Source organism: Mus caroli, unplaced genomic scaffold (genome assembly GCF_978045245.1).
Source record: "Mus caroli unplaced genomic scaffold, Mus_caroli_1 scaffold_3, whole genome shotgun sequence".
NCBI lineage: Eukaryota > Metazoa > Chordata > Mammalia > Rodentia > Muridae > Mus > Mus caroli.
In genome coordinates this window covers 141,873,978-141,894,081 of record NW_028227258.1, presented here as the reverse complement: position 1 = coordinate 141,894,081, position 20,104 = coordinate 141,873,978, and the positions used below count along the sequence as shown (strand labels likewise).

Here is a 20,104-nt window from a genome sequence, read left to right as displayed (position 1 = left end):
CAATGTTGACAACACAACCAGAAAAGCTGTGAAAAAGTAAGTACACAATATAGAATAATTGGTATTATATTGAGGTGTAATTTCATTACTTTTAGTAATAGTTTTTTATTTACAGAATATTTTTGTGACTATAAAAACCTAAATAAAAGATTTTTTTTAAAAGTTTCAATTTAGTAAGATTATAAATCAACAAACTTGGTTTTTTTTGTTGTTCCTTATTGCTCAGTATATTTAAAAATAGTTATATAGTTACTTGTTTTACTTTGACTAGGCGTTTACAGTCCTTAATAAAAAATATCACGCTTAGAAGAACAAAGACAAGCAAAATTAAAGGGAAACCTGTTTTGGAGTTGCCAGAAAGGAAAGTATTTATTCAGCACATTACTCTGTCAGAAGAAGAGAGAAAGATTTATCAGTCTGTTAAAAATGAAGGCAAAGCTGCCATTGGAAGGTATGGAAACCTAATGCCACTTTACATTGTATGGCTTTGTCTACTTTAGCTGACTTGCAGATTTTTAACATTTTAGCTAAAAGTCTGAAATATATTGAAAACTGTTTTGTGACCTATATATAATATATAATATTTTAATATATATTATATTAATATATATATTAATATATAATTATATAATATTTTCTCCTTCTTCCTCCTTCCTTCCTTTTCTTTTTTCCTTCTCTCTCTCTCTCTCTCTCTTTCTTTCTTTCTTTCTTTCTTTCTTTCTTTCTTTCTCTCTTTTTTTAAAAGATAGTTGAAATGAATGAAACAAGAGTACAATTCATTAGCTAAGTAATTTCTTGGCCCTGCAAAAAATAAAAGCTTATTTAAAACTTTGATTTCAGAGGTCAGAGGGCCTTGCTTGCTTCCGTTCTGAGTGTCATGTGAGGATGCACACAGGGCAGGAGGCGTGCATCCAACTTGGGCTTTTATATTCGTTTTCTCTTTTGACATGTTCCTGAACCACAGTCTCCTTTGGTTTTTCTCGCTACAAATCAACTTTTCAGCGAGGTATCCCTCACTGTCCTAGAAAACAGCATTAGAACTTCCTGAATCCTTCCTCCTGCTTCTCCCTCCCCCATAAAGCTTAGTGTTTTTAAATTTCCTGCTTCATTTTATTGAAAATATAAAACTCATTTTAGTCATATATCCCAGTATATATGTATGTTAGGTTCTTAGTAATCTTGATTTTAATAGTTTGAGAAGAAATTTCACTTAGCACTACAACGATTTGGAACTTGGAAGTCTGGTTTTTTTGTTTGTTTGTTTGTTTGTTTTCTCTCTTATGAAATCTGTTTTGTGCCAACCTCATTAAAGTTTGTATTGCTATGAGGAGTCTCCAATTTACAGTCCTCTTTTGTCTTTGCCTCATTCTGGTCCCTGTAGGCATTCACAGCAGATATGTTTTTTCTTGAACTGTAATTATTCACCTTCTGGTTCCTAAGTCTTTAATTGTCTTCATTTTCTGTTCTTAGATTTCTACATTTTGTTGTAAGACAGGCTGACGTATTTCTTCCATGTTTGTAATACTACCTAGAATACCATCATACTGTAGAGATGTTTTTCAAAGATGGTTGCACGTTTACTTTGTTTTCCATAACTTCTCACCATCTTACTCTGTAGATGCCCTGGCCTCACGGCTCACTGACTGGTGAAAAAGAACAACAAAAGAGTCAGAAAGATATTTAGAATTATGTAATGTGGTGAGATTAAGAGCCCTGAGCAAATTTGAAGTTTTAGACAAGGCACATGCTGAGTAAAAGCATGTCTAATTGTTAAAGAAATTTAATCCCAGTAAAGAGAAACCTCTTGATGTATATTGAAACAACTGGAAAGACACTCTAAAGGGCAGGACCCCTCCTATCCAATGTTCTGTCTTAATTAAAGTCAAATTGATTTAAAAACAGAGATTCTGAGCCAGGCAGTGGTGGCGCACACCTTTAGTCCCAGAACTTGGGAGGCAGAGGCAGGCGGATTTCTGAGTTCAAGGTCAGCCTGGTCTACAAAGTGAGTTCCAGGACAGCCAGGGCTATACAGAGAAACCCTGTCTAGAAAAAACAAACAAACAAACAACAACAACAACAACAAACAAAAACAGAGATTCTGAATTCAGAGTGCCACTCAGGTATTCCCTGCATGGGAACACCTAGGGAAGTGTTTCTCTGTTATCCTGGAAGGCACCCAGAAGCCAATGCAATGAGGCTAAGCTACTTCTTATGATGGCAGCAGAATTTGACACGTAGTGTTGTAGAGGCATCAATTTTTTTAAAAGTTATTTATTTATTTAATTTTATTTATTTATTTATTTATTTATATTTATTTATTTTATTTTATTTATTTATTTATATATTTTTGAGACAGGGTTTCTCTGTGTAGCCCTGGCTGTCCTGAAACTCACTCTGTAAACCAGGCTGGCCTTGAACTCAGAAATCCACCTGCCTCTCTGCCTCCCAAGTGCTGGGATTAAAGGCGTGCGCCACGACTGCCCAGCCCACGAATTTTTATTTTTTTAAAGATTTATTTATTTATTTTATGTATGTGAGTACACTGTAGCTGTACAAATGGTTGTGAGCCTTCATGTGGTTGATGGGAATTGAATTTTTAGGACCTCTGCTCGCTCTGGTTGCTCAGGTCAGCCCCACTCATTCGGGTTAACTCTGCTCGCTCAGTTCCTGCTTGCTTTGGCCCAAAGATTTATTCATTATTATAAATAAGTACACTGTAGTTGTCTTCAGATGTGCCAGAAGAGGGCATCAGATCTCACTACAGGTGGTTGTGAGCCACCATGTGGTTGCTGGGATTTGAGCTCATGACCTTTGGAAGAGGAGTCTTACCCGCTGAGCCATCTCGGCAGCCCAGAGGCACTGATTTTTAGCAAAGAAAGACACAAGAGTGAGAGCCTCAAGAAGTCTTGTCAAAGGTACCAGAAAGCCACTGAGGTCAAAACAACATGTAGCAGAATTAGATCCTCAACAAGGATGTCAGAGAGACCGTTGTGAAGGTCCAAGTTAGAATGGAGAGTCCAAAATGTTGGAGATGCCAGGACAGTGGGATGTCTCTGGAGGAAAGCATGGTATAGAGACCCCTCAAGCTCTGTGAGTTACAAGAGGAAAGAAAACCTGGAGGGGCAGGGCTGCCTGGGTCCTTTGAGTCTTAGAACATTTCATCATGTCTGTGTGACTGACTTGGAGCCGCAGGATCTGTTGTTTGCTCGGCTGGGTTTTGGTCTTTGGTCAAGTTTTTCTTTGCTATGCTACTGTTCCTCCCTTGGTAATGGGAATCTTTAGTCTATGCTATTATATGTTTGAATTAACTCTATCTTTTTCATATTATAGGGGCTCCTGGTTATTATATTGCTTGGGTTTCAGAAGAGACTCTGTACGTTTGAAATTTTAGAACTGTTGAGACTACGGGGATTTCTGAAGTTGGATTGAATGCATTTTGCATTATGAGATGGCCATGAGCCTGTGGAGATAAGGGGAAAGATCATGGCTTAAAACTGGAGTATTTGTGCATTAAGCTGATATGAGGTGGACTTTTGATGATTGGTTCTGCCAACTTGACAGAATCTAGTGTTACTGAGCAGACAAGTCTGAAGGGTTTCTAGATTAGGCTAATTGAAGACAGAGGACCCACCCTGACTATGGCAACACTACTTTATGGTTGGGGTCCCCACTGAGATAAAAAGAAGGAAGCAAGTTGCCTATCAGTTCTCCTCTCACTGCCTCCTGACTGGATGCAGTCTCACTGGTGGCTCCCATCCTGGTGTACGGTAGCCTACCTACACAAGAAAGCCTAGTGTTTGTTCTCAACCGTGAAGAAAGTGATAGAACAGAGGAAACCTCCATTTGCAGAGGTGGGCAGAAAGGAAGAACAGTTTCTAACGTGGGATCAAAAGCTCTGCATTAGACCTGTCATGTGAAGATACAGGATTGACTTTACCAGCTGGAGATGCAGGTATAGAATTCAGTGTTCCCCGTTTGACTCTTTAAGTTTCTGTTACTTGTGAGTGATGAGCCTGAGTAAAGTCACCTAAGAGAGTGATTAAGTTAAAAGTAGGTCTATCCAAAATGATACTAACGTGGCTGGTAAAACAGTGGGAAGCCTCTTGTCAGCATGCCATGTGGTGGGGTCCCACAAGCAGTTTCCTAAACCAACATGCTGAATGCCAGTCAGATGTAGCCATGCCAGGGAGGGAATGCAGAGTGCCGATGAAGCTGTCTGTTTGAATTGTATTCTCAGGGATGTTATTGGTAAAGTATTCTCTTTAATAGGGAGTAGACTTATTAATACTTTATAAGCATTGATTGAGTATAGTTGATCTAAGTATTTAAATGTGCACATTAATGGTGCCTTATTAAGTAAGTACAATGAACACTCTTTTGTTTTAATTATTTTTTTGGATTAGGAGGCTAAGGCACAGGAGACAGAGTTGTTACTTGAATTCTAGCAGATGGGTTTCAGGACGTGGAAGTTTATCGTGTGTATTATGTTGCCTACTTTTTTACTTTCTTCACTATCCAATACACTGCCACTGTCACTAGTAGTATATAAGGTTTACAAAGTAATCCAGGTCATGTTGTAATTGCTTTGTGCACACTAACTTCATGAGTAGTCCTCCCAGATGGTGTTGTGTAACTGTTAGAGCTGAGGAAGCACAGGCAGGATTAAGCTGCAGGCCAAGTCTGCATAGCTAAATTGACAAAATACACAAGTCTGACTTTAAAATTTGTGCTCTTCACCAGGAGAATTGATTGCATCATCAACTTGAAGTTTCAGATTGGATATGTAATTTTTGGATTAATTATTCTTCTCTTCTGCACTGAGTATTTCTTTGAAAAAAAATATTAGTCAGTTTTGCCTTTCTAATGCCAATTCTTGTCTTAGGACTTAAAGAGAAAGCTTTTATTTTGGCTTTCTGCTCCAGAGGTGTCAACCGATGGTAGTGGAAACTACAGAGTGGAGCGGAGCAATATTATGATAAACAAGAGGCAGACAAGAGAGCACTGGAAACAAGTGCTCAAGTCAGGGCAAGATCCATCTATTCCCCAAAGGCTTAGAGTTTCTAGAACCTCAGGCATCAGTGCTGCAGCTGGAGACCTGGAGTTCAGCATATGAAGCATTGGAGAATGTTTCATACTTAAATAATAGCAAGGAGCCTGACGTGCACATCCATACCCCAGAGAAGTACAGCAGTTTGATCAGGACCTTCCTGTTGACTTTCTGGAAGATATAGCACCATTTAAATCTTTTCTTGTCTTTCGTTGTTGTTGTATTTTCTTTCTGTGTTTTTAAATGTCTTCCCACTGCTCTTTATTGGTATTGATTTATTTATCATCCCTTATAACTAATTTTTGTTTTCTTAGTCCTATGTCCTTTCATATGGTTTTGTCAGTGGTTTTAGTGTGTGGTGGTCTGAATGAAAATGGTCCTCATAGGCTCATAGGAAGTGGCACTGTTTGGCCTTACTGGAATTGGTGTGGTATTGTTGGAGGAAGTGTGTCACTGGGGTTGGGCTTTGAGGTTTCAGAGGTGTGTCCAGTGTGGCACTCTCTTCTTGCTGTTTGCCAGTGCAGATGTAGAACTCTGAGCTACCTGGAGGTGCTCACAGTCACACGTTTTATGTTTTCTGTGGTAACTTTCTGGTGAGTTTAACTTCACTGCCTTCTTTGCTCTTTGCTGGTTATTCAATGTTTGACTATTTTGAGTTCTTTTTGGACGAGCTGTTTTGTCCAGAGTCACATATAGGTCCAGGTCATGAAGAAATACTCAATTTTCTTATTATTCATGGGAGTCAGTATAATGTAAATTCTTCTAGGTTTTATTGGTTTTTATATAACAGAGATCAGAAACATAATTACTTACAAAATTGATTATTGTACAGTAACACTCCCCCTACTGTGTGTGTGTTTTGTGAGTATGTGTGTATGTGTGTGTATATATAAATTGGATTGAAAATTGAAGTCATCATGCATACACCCTATTTCTGTTTTTACAGAAGAGATATGAATTTTCCTTTCAGTATGTATGTACCACTTACTTTGAAGAGCCAGATGAGGTCTGTAGATCATGCATATTGACATTTTCCTAGGTGACTTTTTTTCTTGGTTTCATTAAAGATGAGGTTGCTTTTGTTTTTGTTCTTGTTTAGAGATGTTCATAATGTTTGACATTTTATCCCTAGGTATTTTACTGAAGGGACTGTCCTTGCACACTATGCAGATGTCTTGGGTCTTCTGCTTAGATTGCGGCAGATTTGTTGCCATACCCATCTTCTTACAAACGGAATGTCTTCAAGTGGCCCCTCCAGTAAGGAAATGGGATTAGTTCATACCATTGTGTTTGCTAAATATTTCAGTTGGAAGACAGGTTATTATGCAACTTGAATTTGATCTATTACTTTGATATACCTTTGCTGTAAGATTATTTAAAATTATATTTTTATTCTGTGTGTTTGTATATGAATATCATGGCTGCATGGATACATGTGTGGGAAATCAGAGCATAACTTGCAAGAGTCAGTTCTTTCTGTACCATGTTAATTCATGTTGTCAAGTGTGGTGGCAGATGTCCATAGCTGAGCCATCTTGCTGGCTCCAAGAATTTTTTATGAATGAAATGGAAGTATGATACCAATGTAGAAGAATATCCAAACTGGTTTTGGATATTTCTTGTATGCTGCTAGTGTGGCAGATGTTATTTTATGAGGTGCTTAAGTGAGATGGCTATTGTACCTTCATAGGTTTTCTTAGGATTCCAAATTTATGGCATGCTTTCTACAAATGCTGGAATAAAGATGAAAGACAATTAAGCAAAATTTTCTTATATAAGATAAATTGTTCTAGTCACATTACCAAGTTTGTTCTGAAACTAATTCTGAAGTGTCTTTTTTTCCTAGGAAGTGACACGCCTGAAGAGCTGAGAAAGATGTTAATAGAGAAGATGAAGATAATTCTGAGCTCTGGTTCAGATGAGGAATGTGCAATCTGCCTGGATTCCTTAACATTTCCTGTGATAACCCATTGTGCACACGTGTTCTGTAAACCTTGTATCTGTCAGGTCATTCAGAGTGAGCAGGTAAGTTTGTTGTTCAGTATGGACTCAGTGTTTGACGGAGTGATCTACCTTTCTTTGGTATAATAAAAACCCAGCCACGTTCCAGAGATGATAAGGTGTTCCATACTTGAATTTGATAATGCACCTTTTATGGTTAATAATCACATCATTGTAGTAAGTGATGTGTTTATTATAAATTAAATGGCACGACTTTGGGGGAACATTATTATTTAGTCAGTAATTCTAGTTCTAAATTTCAGATCCTTGTGTTTAAGTAAATATATTAATGGAGACACAATGAATTTAAATTTTATAGTAGCCATAATTTTTGAAAAGTAAAAACGCAACATGTTTAATTTAGTCTAGTATATTTAAAGCACTTATTAATATATTACTTTCTTTTCTTAAACTAAGTTTAACATCTGATGGCATTGTGCTTATCATCCTAATCTGACTCAGTTGTGTCTCAGCGATCTGCTTGACACATACAACTCATTACTGTGTTGAGTGAAGTAGGGTAAACTAGGGCTAGATTCTTCTGTGAAAAAAGTCTGAAGTTGAATGATATGTTAAGCAGTCTGTCGGCTAATGCAAATTCCAAGTCTTTTTAAATGTTCTACACTCTACGTGTGGGAAATGCACACATTGCACTTACAGGCTTGATTCTGAGGTAAAGAGCTTTGTGAACCACTATCCTAATCTCCCCTCTCCTCCCAGTCTCTTGCCTTTCCCTGTGAGAGGTGCTCCTTCATAGACATTTTTCATGCAGTTTGAATTTTAGAATCTTTTTCTTGCAGTGATATTGAGTGTCTAGTTAAGATGCAATCTCACTGTATTCGATCCTGCTTTGAATGAACTTGGAGTATTTGAGAGACATGGATGTCTCCCGCTGTAAAAAGCTTTATAAACTACAAGTTTTGTCAAACCCTGCACTGGTTCTGAACCTTCCTAACGCTGCAACCCTTTAATTCAGTTCTTCATGTTGTGGTGACCCCAACCACAAAATTATTTTGCAGCTACTTCATAACTGCACTTTTGCTATTATGAATATTAATGTACATATCTGATGTGCAGGATAACTGATATGTAGCTCCCAAGGGATTGTTATCCACAAGGTGGGAACCGCTACACTAAGGACTTTGTTTTTTTCTTTTGAAATGTTCTATGTATTTTTACTGTACTGTAGCTAAGGGCGAGAAATTGTCACGTTTTCTTTAGTAGCAGAAGATACTCCGTGCTCTGAGCTTCTGCATTTAGTCAGGACTATACTCTTTTGCTCTGTCCTTTACAACAGGTTGTAAACATGTCTCTTACAACACGAGGACATGTTTGTATGTTTGGAGTTCAGGTACAGGTTGATCCCGAGTAAATGAATATGACAAAAATCCTGAATAAAATAAGAAGTGTAGAACTTTCTATACGTGACAAAAAATGTAGGTAAATTTATATTTCTATGAGTGACTCATTCTTTGTTCTTTGGTATATAGCCACATGCAAAGTGTCCTTTGTGCAGAAATGAGATACATGGAGATAATCTATTAGAATGTCCTCCAGAAGAACTGGCATGTGACAGTGACAAAGAGTCCAGTATGGAATGGACGTCCAGCTCAAAGGTAAAGTCCACATACGTAAATATTCTAATGTTTCATACTTAATGAGGAAATGTCATGATAAAAATAGTAATTCCAATTCTGCTTTTAATCTGTCATTTCATATTCTTTTAGTTGTACCAGATTTTGTTTATATTTAGTGTTGAGTTTCAGTTGTAAAAGAAAGGTATTTGAATTATTATGGTATTGTTTTCAGTCTTTTTCTTTTACTTTTACCTTTTAGTTAAATTATATGAAAACCTTCTCAATAAAAAAATTGTTGGAAGTTGGGCGTGGTGGCGCACCCCTTTAATCCCAGCACTCGAGTGGCAGAGGCAGGCGGATTTTTGAGTTCGAGGCCAGTCTGGTCTACAAAGTGAGTTCCAGGACAGCCAGGGCTATACAGAGAAACCCTGTCTCGAAAAAACAAACAAACAAACAAACAAACAAAACAAAAAAAAAAAAGAAAAGAAAAGAAAGGAAGGAAGAAAGAAAGAAAAAAAGAATTGTTGGAGATTTGATCAATGAGTCCTGCATGATGTCATTATGTGAACCCTACTAAAATTAGTGTGTGCAAATAAATTGGTAAAAACTAGAGTGTCTGGACTTATCATACTAATTGAGATGGAATCTAATGGATACAATATTTTCGTTTTTTCAGATTAATGCTCTAATGCATGCTTTGATTGAATTACGGACAAAGGACCCCAACATAAAAAGTTTAGTTGTTTCTCAGTTTACCACATTCTTGTCTTTAATAGAAACACCTCTTAAGTAAGTTTAACATGCCCTTTTACTTCATATAGAAGAATTTTGTACATGTGTGTTGTGTGATAGCCACCCCCCAAAAAATGTCTTAATGTAATGTTTTATCAGGTTTAGTCATTTCATCTATTTAATATGATATTCAGTGTAACAACAGAACTTTTCCTGAACATAAGATTTTAAAATTAAGTCTAAATTAGTCAGGAAATAATTAGTACCTGGCAGATGGCCAGATGCTCAGTAGGCATTTGCTTTATCGAGAAATGAATTATTGAGTGAATGTGTCATTCACTTGGAAGCCGTTTACTTAGCTTATACAAGGCCTTGAGTTTGACTGATCCTTAGTACCTCAGGAATAAATTATGAGTGAATATTTGTTAACCTTTTAATATTTCTCACAGTATATTGTCTGTTTTCTTTTTCCATTAGAGCCTCAGGATTTGTGTTTACTCGCTTAGATGGTTCCATGGCTCAAAAGAAAAGAGTTGAATCAATTCAGCGTTTTCAAAACACAGAAGCAGGATCTCCGACGATAATGCTGCTGTCCTTAAAAGCAGGTGGAGTTGGCTTGAATCTCTGCGCAGCTTCTCGAGTGTTCTTAATGGATCCGGTAGGTACTTATATAGATTTTTCAAAATGTTACTACAACAAACCAAAACAAAACAACAGGAAAAGAAACAAAACCTGTTTGAGAGGCGCCTTTTAGTGACAATTAATTGTGAGAAGGTAACATTATCCTTACTTGCAGATGAGGAAACTGGTAGACAGAAAAGTATACCATGTTCCCACAGTCACACAGTGATCTGTAACACTAGTCAGCTTCTGTGTTCTTAAGTACGGTTCTGTGCATTCCAACTTTTTGAATACATAAGGATGCCTATTGTAATGCTTTTAAGATTCAATAAGCAGCAAATCAATGAGATATCACCATGCATTATATGATCAAGGCATTGGGAATCTGACTATAAATCAGATATTGGCTCTTGTCATGGTCATTCTTCTAATTTGCCTAAATATTAAATGCAAATTTAAGCCTCTCTCTTTTGAGACATAGAAGTTCCTGAGGAGACCTAAAGAGTACATTTTAGACATGCATCCTAGTTGATTCAGGTTCAGATGTCCATGAACATATTCTAAGTAAGTTTCCCTGGCTGACAGCATGCACTTAATGTGGCTGTGTAACAGAGGCCCTAGAGATATTTTGGATTTCTGTTAGAAATCCAAATTAGATATATATTGTCAGCTTACCATTCTTCTTGGATAAAGTACAGGCAAGAGAAAAAAATGATTTCATCTACTGCTATCATAATTTTTAAATGTCTGAAATACAAGTAATTCATAAAATTTTTAGAAAACTGTCAGCTGATACAGCCTAAAGTCAGTCTCCTATACACAATTTAAGTTATTGGCAAATTAACAGCAAAAGTTTCCTTTTCTTAGACCTCGGGGGCATTTAGAAGAGAGTAACACTTAAGCATTACTACTGTTATAAATCTCATCTGCATATGAGGTATAATTATTTCCATTTTCAGCTAGCACTTGCTGTGTTAAATGGTTTTTTTACCCCCAAATACTGTTTTCAAGTTTGTGGGTTGTGTGCGTTTTGGGGTGTGTGTATGTACACGCTCACATGTATATGTGAATGTGTGTGCCTGTACAAGTGAGTGTGTAAGAAAGGACACTAGCTGTCTTTTTCTGTTGCTCTCCATGTCACTCTGTCAAGACAGGCTCTGTGAATTGAACCTGGAACATGCCCTTTTGTCCAGGCTTGCTGGCCAACTGTCTTCTAGAATCCACTTGTCTCTGTCCCCCAACACTGATACAAGCACATGGGACCATGCCCAGGTTCTGTGTGGGTGGTGGGGATTTCAAACCCAGGTCTTCATGTTTTCACAGCAAATTCTCATTCCACTTAGCCACCTCTAGCTTTTGCTTTCATTTTTAAGAATTTTCAAATTTAACGTTTATGATTTATTTATGTTTATGTGTGTGTATCTGCAGTGTGCAAGGAGATACCTGGGGAATCCAGGCAGAGAGCTTCAGGTACCTGAAGCTGGTGTTACCTGGTGGTTGTGAGATGGCTGAATGGGGGGCTGAGAACTGAATTCTAATCCCCTGAAGGAGCAGCAAGTACTTTAGCCACTGAGCCATCTCTCCAGCCTGCAAATGTAATCTTCTTTATTTTGAGACAGTGTGGAGCTTGCTGTATGGGACATGAACTCAGAGATCCTGGGATTAAAGGTGTATGCCATCATGAGGAACAATGCACTTGATAGTTTTTTACAATTTAAACTTTTTAGTTTTTTGAGATCATAATATTGCATCTTTCCCTTTCCTCCCTCTAAACCCTCATGTACCCTGCTTTCTTTTAAAATCATGAACTTTTTTATTAACTGTTGTTATTGTAAGTGTTTCTTCTCAGAAGGAAGGGTAACCTGGGACTAGGATGCCCAGGAGCACACAGCTCCGAGGTGGGATAGTGTCCCAGTGGAAGGCCATCCTGAGAAGACAGGAACCACACAGCTCTGAGAGGAAGCCTTCTCAGCAGAGGCATTGCAGCTCGCAGGGAGGCAATCCCAGCTGAGCTGAGGAGCTCAAGGGCCTCAGCCCAGCTCCTTCTTTTCACTTCCCTCCGTTGCTTCGTTTCTTCGTGGCTTCGGAAATCTCATGACACAGATTTATTGGAGGGTCCAGGGTGTTGAGGGACGAATCCAGGGATATGCTGTCCACTTTTCCCGGGAGCAGACAGCAGGGAACTGGACAAAGGAACAGTGCTTATTTAGGATATCTTTGGGTGCAGGGCTTCTCAGGACAGAGATTTCCAGAGTGAGTATTGGTGGGATTTCAAGTCTTGAGCTTGAACCTCAGTGATGGATGTGTTTTCCTGTTCGGAGATTGGTGGCTATTTTTCCTCCTCTTTTCTCTTCATTGGGCCCATAGTGTGGGAAGTTCTTCCCCACTGCAGCCAGCCAGCTTTTGCTGAGGCACCATCTCTGTGGGGCTGCTGGGTTGGGGTGAGGCTGGAGAGGAGGCACTGCCAGTGGACAGCTCCTATGGGGTAGCTCTTGCAGTGATGCATAACTTCATTTTACACCAGAAAGCTCTAGGCTGAGGCAGAAAAGGTGTTGCCACCTTGGACCGCTCCGTAGTTCCTGCGGACACTAGAAAGGCAATGCACCACGATGGACAGCTCCTGTGAGGGCTGGAGGCTGAGAAGATGCTGGGGTGCTGTTGCGGCCTGCCCTCAGTCCACAACACAAACGGTTCAACTGAGAATGGCAGTTCAGGCTGAAAAGAGAGGAATCTAGACGGGGCGGAAGAAACAATGGAGCCAAGACAACAAGTTCTGATCAAGGCTCAATTTTACTAATTCCAGACACTCAGTTATAAAGGAAGGGGGAGGGAACCCAATATCCCGCCAAGTAACTCAGGGTCCAGTAGCAGGACGAACACCTGTGTGCCTCCAGGCAGCAAAGGCAGGTTCCAGCAGTAGGTAGGCGTGGCAGGACGAATGAGCACGTAGCTCCACCCTTGAGCAAGCAGGTTCCAGGCTGGGGGAAGGGAGGCCACAGGGTGCCACCATTGTTGACAGGAACCGCCATTTTGAACTGCAGCAGCCAGAGGCTGGGGCAGAAGGAGGGACTGGCTTTTGTGGTACCCTGCTCAGGGACTGTAGTTACAAGCATGTATGTATATGTGTATGTGTATATTCCTAAATGCATAAATACAACCTGTATAAAGTCATTTGTGTGTATGTTTTCAGGGCTGACCATTTGGTATTGGATAACCAGTTGGGGTACTCTTTGAGGAAGACTATTTCTTCCACTCTCAGCATTCCTTAGTGGACTGTAGTTCACTGTGTCTGCTTGGGGCACCTTGGGCTTTCCTCATACACATTAGCATGTCAGAAGCTGCACACATAAAGTCTTTACTAACGTGACTGTGTAAACATTGAAATGATCAAGGATGACAACAATAGAAGCCATTTGGCTGCTACTGAAGACCTCTGTAGCTGGGTGTTCTCTGAGCTTAAGTCGGAACGTACGTACTTTTAAAGTACATTTTTTTCAAATCCAGCTGATTGCAAACAAATTGTTGGTTGTATCAACAAGTCTGAAACAGCTTTAAGACTTATGACTACTATTGAAACTGTTTTGAATTTCATCAATATGGAAAAGCAAAAAATATATAAAGAAAACCGATGCTCGCCAAAAGAGGAGAAACTTTTTCATATGCGGGCCCAAGAATGACATATTTTGTTTGGTCATTTAGACCATCCGAGAGAATGCACAGTTTCATTTTGTGACCAGAAAGCCACAAGGTTTCTGATCAACTGGCAGGTCTTATGTTGTTCCTGCCACACCTGTCAGGCTTTAGTTGCACACAGGTTGCACATACCTGTCTGAGATGCCCTAAAACTTGGATCTATTTGAGTACTGTCACAAACTTCAGAAAGTTTTGGATGTTTGATTTTGGACTGTGGATCTATGCAAACATTTCAGAATCTTAAAAAAAATTGAGCTTTGAAACACACAGGTCTTAAACATTTTAGAAAAGATTCTCAGCCACAGTTGTAGTGGGTAAAATGCAGTATATTGGGAAAAGGCTGGCTGCCTTAGTAGTAATGGAGAAATAGCCTTCTTCTGGGTATATATGTAATACCAGTGTTTGAGCTTCATTAGAGAACAAGGCATACAGACACACTGGGATGAAGGACTAGTGCAGAGGACATGCCTCAGTAGAGCAGTAGTAATGCAGTCATGTCTCTGTTAGGCCTGGAATCCTGCTGCAGAAGATCAGTGCTTTGACCGGTGCCATCGACTTGGCCAGAAGCAAGAGGTGATCATCACAAAAGTGAGTTTTAAAAGTTACTTAAGATTGTTTGCTTTTTAAAAGTAACACACGATTGAAGTAGAATATGGAGAAAATGTAAAACTCACTTTATCTCCTTTGTAGTTTCAAACATTTTCAAAGATTTGTTTTTCCTCTGTAGTTAGCATATGTTCTTTTTCATGTACATATCTCAATATAAAATAATTTAAAGAAAATGGGGTAATGCTTTATTATTTCATAATATATTCCTTTCCCTTAAACATATCACTGTCTATATCCATTTAGATGAACACTTTCTTCCTGTGGTAAGACCATTCAGCCATTATTTTGAACACATACATTTACATTAGGAATATTCACAGTGTGCTGTCACCATCACCATCCATCACAGAATGTCTGTGCCATACCCAACAGAACTCTTCTGGACTTACACTTCATTCTCCTTTGTACTCCCCATTGCTCTCTACCCCCAAGCCACTTCTAACCACTGTTTGCTTTGTTTGTGAGTCTTAGTCCTCATTAGCACCTCCACACAGATCCACCATGACTTAGTCTTAAGCTTTGGAATAAAAAGTGTTGTCATGAAAGGAGTACATCTTTGTGTACGTATACCAGTAATTCCTCTGGGTAGATTTACAAAACTATACTTGGAGACTTGGAATTGATATTGAGTAACTTCAAGTTGATTTCAGTGTAGGCCGTGTAGTTCTGCTGGGAGCTGCGAGCCTATAGAAGGCCTCGAGTTTGATCACTAGCATTGTAAGACAAAAGTCAAACAGTCTTTATGGCGTATGGAGGGGTGTAAATTTATGTGACCATAAGTGAATGAAAATGCGCTAATCTGCATTTACCCTAAACATAGGCCTTACATATATTTCATGTGTCTGCTGCTCATGGTTGTATTTCCTGCTGTGACCTGCTTGTTCATTTCTGCTTTGCTTTTGCTTGTAGTGTAAGCACAGTTTTATAGTATCAAGGACTTCTTTCATTTTGATTTTAGTTGTATATATGTTGAAAATGGTTTATCCCCAGCTCTTATCTGTAACCTTTCTGAGAGAAGATTTTAAAGTTCTATGTTTTCAAATGTGTTCTATTTTTATTTAAATATGTTTTTCTAAGGCCTTTTTTCTGTAGTTACATAGCAGTGAGCCTTATGAGAACCCTTTACCTTATAAGATATCAAAGCAGTCTTTGTTTATATTAGTTTTAATGTCCTAGTACTTATGGCCTTATTTGCATTTTTAAAAGGGGCAGTCTGTATGATTCTTCTGGAAGATACTGTGTTTTGTGAAGTGCTTCTACATTTATTTCTTTCCCAAATTAAGAGGTTATTGTTCTGTCACCTTCCTTTTATGCTTTTGGAGTTTGTTTTGCTTTAAAAAGTCCATAGTCTATCTGCTAGTAGATATGTAGAAATGTGCATGTGGGTCTATTTCTAGTCCGTTCCCTTGTTCTCTTTCCTTGATGTCTTCCTGTCCTTAGAATAATACTTTATAATTATGATTTTTCACATCACCCAGGTCAGGCAGCTCACAATCACCTGTAACTTCCGCTCCAGAGGATCATCTAACACCCTCTTCTGGACCGCCCCCCTTTCTCTCCTCTCTCTCTCCCTCTCTCTCCTCTCTCCCTCTCTTCCCTCTCTCTCCTTCTCTCTCCTCTCCTTCACTTTCCTTCCCCCCCTCTCCTCTCTCCCTCTCTCTCCTCTCTCCCTTTCTCCTCTCTCTCCTCTCTCCCTCTCTCCCCCCTCTCTCTCTCTCTTTCTCTTTCTCCTCTCTCCCTCTCTCTCCCTCTCCCCCCCCTCTCTCTCTGTCTCTCATACACACACACACAAATAAAAGTAACTTCAGTAAAAACTATGTGTATGTGTGTGCAAGCATGTGCACATGGAGGCTGGAGGACAGCCTGTGTGCTGCTACCCAAGCACTGGTACCTTTGGTTTTATTTTTTAACCATGTACCTTCTTTTGAGTTGGGGTTTCGCTGGCCTGGAGCTTACCACATAGCGAGGCTGGCTGGCCAGTGAATCCTAGAGATTTGCCTGCCCCCACCTCCCCAGCCCTGTTGTTAGAAGCATATTGAACAATGCTTAGCTTTTTAAATATGGGTACTGCAGGTTGACTTAGGTTCTACTGACAGAGACTACAAAGTATGTTTAGATATCTGATAAAGTGTTCTAATTAATGTTCATTTTGAAACTTTTATTAGTTATCACTATTGCTATTGGAAATTTGAATCTATGCCATTATATCTCATTTGTGGAATATTGCTCAGGATTTATTAAATTTATAATTCCTTTGATAACTATCATGTTTAGGAATAAGACGTGTTTTTGTACAGAAACATATTAAATAGTATATCTAGTTTTTTAAGTGTATTTCAGTAATGTTCTGAAATATAGCTTTTGTTGTTATTACAGTAACAAGGATATTTTAGCATTTGCTAGAAATACTTCATTATTTCCTAAGAAGTTTCTAGTAGAGATCATGAATAAAATTTGGATGTGCCTTTTATTTCTAGGTGAGGACTTTGTTATTACTTTTTAAGATTCTTACCAGAAATGATGAATTTTATCAAGAGTTTCTTACTTATCTGTTGCCTCATTGATATGTACCTTTGTATGTATATAGACTGTCATTTGTGGGAACTTCATTTGACTCTTGATAATACTGTATGTATGTATAAGTGATCATGTCACTTTTAAAATGTGGGTACACTTTTGAAATGTGGGTACTCCTGAAATACAAGTTCTTTTAAAGGTATGTATATTACTGTTTCACTGTGTCTCCATGTTTTCATTCTGACTTCAGTGTGCAGTGTTGTTAGTCCATCCTTAGTGCAGTTTAGGAAAAGGCTAATTTTCTTAGTAAAGGTTTCTTAAGAGCATTAAAAAACTTCATTTTTTTAGCTGAAAAGTTCTTAACTGTTACTTTAACTTGACTTTTAACTTATTTTCTTCTGTTTGAAGTTCATTGTGAAGGACTCTGTTGAAGAAAATATGTTGAAAATACAGAACACGAAGCGAGACCTGGCAGCTGGAGCCTTTGGCACTAAGAAAACAGACGCCAATGAAATGAAACAAGCTAAAATCAATGAAATCAGAACTTTAATTGACTTATAATTTGTGGGGTGTTTCTAAGGTCAGTTTGAACAGACACTTAAGTCTTACAGATGAAAAGTATATATTTAAGGATGGGATCTAGAGAATACTTTATGGGGGGGCATATTTTATGTTAATACAGTAGTGTTACTGACACATCTCTTCTATACCTGAATTTCTTTTTATGATACTTCACATAGCAGTGAGTTCCATTGTAAACCGGCCTGAGAGACGTGTGCATAGAGGGCCCTTTGCGCTCCAGGTTTGCATTCCCTTGCTGAGTATTTTCCTACATTTCCCGTGTATCCCACATCTTCACTGAAGTGCAGTTGAAGCTTCTACTTCTAACCACTTACTCACCAAAGCCTTTTGGTAATGATTCAGTGAATCCACAGTCCTTGTAAATTATGAACAAATATATACAGACTATAAGAAAGATTTTATGTTCAAAAATTATAGTTGCAATCATAACTAAACCTTGAATAAAACACCAAAGTTCAGAGGGCAAGTTAATTGCAATTTTTTCTTTGTTGAGATATAACAAATATGTGACTTTCCAAATGTAGAGACAATTTAGAGAAAAAAAAAAAGCATTGTGTGTTCATTTTAGTGAAGTGGTGCCTTCATTATTTAAATGTGATGATAGAGGCACAAGGTGTAAATGGTATGTAGGGGTGAAGGAACCAGTTCTACCTGGTTTGCCTTGAATGCTTATATTATGTAATTTGAATAGATATTTTTATAAGTGCTCTCTATTTATATAGGTCTTTTGGAAGTCCAACTTTATAAGTTTAATACAGAAGACTACTACTGAGCCTGAGAGGGGTGATAATCAGGATGGAAATTACCTTCACAGCTCAACTCTGAAAGACATTTTACTACTGAGCCTGAGAGGGGTGATAATCAGGATGGAAATTACCTTCACAGCTCAACTCTTAAAGACATTGTAATCCCCAATCTAAAAATGCCTTTGTGAGTTTAGAATCAGAATTTAATTTTGGAATTTTATTAATTGATCTCTTCATTTTTTTAAACCCTTTTTTGGGAACTATGACTCATAGTTAAAACAAATACTCAGTCAGGGTATATAACAATAGCTTTCTTTTCTGTTGTTGTTTTTGAATCCAGAGACAAGATGACCTAGAAAAAGCTTTATGGTTTATGGTATAGACTGAAGAACAACTGAGATTGTATTTATGCTATAAGAGTCTTACTTGACTAAGAGAGATGATAGATACCCTTCTGAATCCTCACAAAATCCTCCCCAGCCTGTTAGTCCTCCAAGGAGACAGGATAGCCAGCAAGCATCTTCTCAGCTCCCGTGCTCGGGCAGCCAGGCGAGGCAGAGGAGCATTCAGGTCAGGTTTTCTGTAGCAGTGAAAGTGGAATAACTGGGATTGGCCTGCTTGGGTGAGTAGCCCATAGGAGATTTTGTAGGACTAGTATCACATACAAATCAAGTCTCATTATGTATGGCATTGGAGTTCTTTAGTTCCTATACACAGTGAAATTAAGTGTAAACTAGTTATGGCCCAAATAAACAAGAAACAAACACAGTTTACTCATTTTAATTACAAATAAACCGAGGTTCAAAAGTGAAGGCCATGTGTGTCTTGTCCAGAAAACTACAGAGCTCTCTATGCTTTAAAACATGAGAATAATCAAAGTTGGTGTTCATAAAAAAAGTGAATTCTAAGATATATAAACAAACCACTGGGATGAAGAATGTTATGTTCTGCTGTTTTACTACTTAGAAATGTACTGAAAATATTATATTTCAAATTGTGTTTCCAACTGGATTGTTCTTTAAATTAAAAAAAAATCAATAAAAATCTAATTTACCTTCTTTGGTGTCACTTAGTGACTATTTTCCTTTGAACTATTTAACCTTTCCTTTAACATAAACAAAAGCATCTCACTTCTGTAAATGTTTGTTACACAATTTTTCATTGAATCACGTAAAAAGTACTGTTATTATAATTTACTCATTCACATTTAATTTTGGTACAACTATTGAAATTCTTGTTAAGATTTTAGCGTATGTTTAAAGTTTATATAAAAATTGGCATAAAACACTGGGTTTCATTTAATTTCCTCATTTTAAGAACAAAGGGAGTTATAATAACCATGTATAGTAAATTATAGATTTTGCCCTTAAAATAATGTTTAGAAATAATCCGATTAGTAGTTTATTACCAGTATTGCTCACAGGGTTTAAAAATATAAGGGCATATTGATCACTTCCTTGAATTTCCACCTTATAAATTGACTTAATGCCTTTTTTAAAACAAATACAACTTATTACAAACTTTCAGACTTTTGGGAGGTATTTTGGTATGTGAGCTTCCTGCAAACAATCTTGAAAGATGTTTCAGTAAGGAAAGACTTCACTTTGAGGCTTCTTTGAAAGATGAAGTCTACCAAAGGAATGGTAGGCTGCTGGTGATGCCACTGCAGTCACACAGGCAGATACATCATTATCTGTATTGTGTGGGACAAAAATGGGGTCCCGAGTCCACTTGGAGCTAGGGCCGATGGGTGAGGCGGACCGTCCTGTGCGCAACCCCACGGAACCCAATGGAACCGTAAGGGCGGGCCAGGGGCCAGTGGGCGTTGGACTGTGAGAAGCTGCAGGATCGAGCTCTGGGGTGAGGAAGGCACAATCTGAGGTCACTGTGGAACTGCCGGAGTCAGGCTCTGACTCTCCGGCACCACAGATGCTTTGGGGCACCGCGGAAGAGCCAGTTCTGGGGTCCCTGGGCCACAC

At 38.4% G+C, this 20,104-nt stretch overlaps 1 protein-coding gene across 3 annotated transcripts in view; it reads left to right on the top strand.

Moving 5' to 3' along the window:
- The window catches only part of Hltf (helicase like transcription factor), a 59,014-nt gene extending 39,831 nt beyond the window's left edge, over positions 1 to 19,183 (top strand). Inside the window, exons 18-26 of one of the 3 annotated variants that reach the window (XM_029475292.2) lie at positions 272 to 451; positions 6,180 to 6,364; positions 6,894 to 7,072; positions 8,539 to 8,664; positions 9,302 to 9,414; positions 9,835 to 10,015; positions 14,179 to 14,259; positions 17,206 to 17,377; positions 18,102 to 19,183. In XM_029475292.2, the coding sequence (XP_029331152.1) occupies positions 272 to 451; positions 6,180 to 6,364; positions 6,894 to 7,072; positions 8,539 to 8,664; positions 9,302 to 9,414; positions 9,835 to 10,015; positions 14,179 to 14,259; positions 17,206 to 17,358 (1,198 nt within the window). In that variant the 3' untranslated portion in view covers positions 17,359 to 17,377; positions 18,102 to 19,183. Of the gene's footprint in view, positions 1 to 271; positions 452 to 6,179; positions 6,365 to 6,893; positions 7,073 to 8,538; positions 8,665 to 9,301; positions 9,415 to 9,834; positions 10,016 to 14,178; positions 14,260 to 17,205 lie in introns of all 3 variants that reach the window. The other 2 variants (XM_021157690.3, XM_029475291.2) reach the window with 2 other exon arrangements.
- Positions 19,184 to 20,104: the final 921 nt, after the last annotated feature.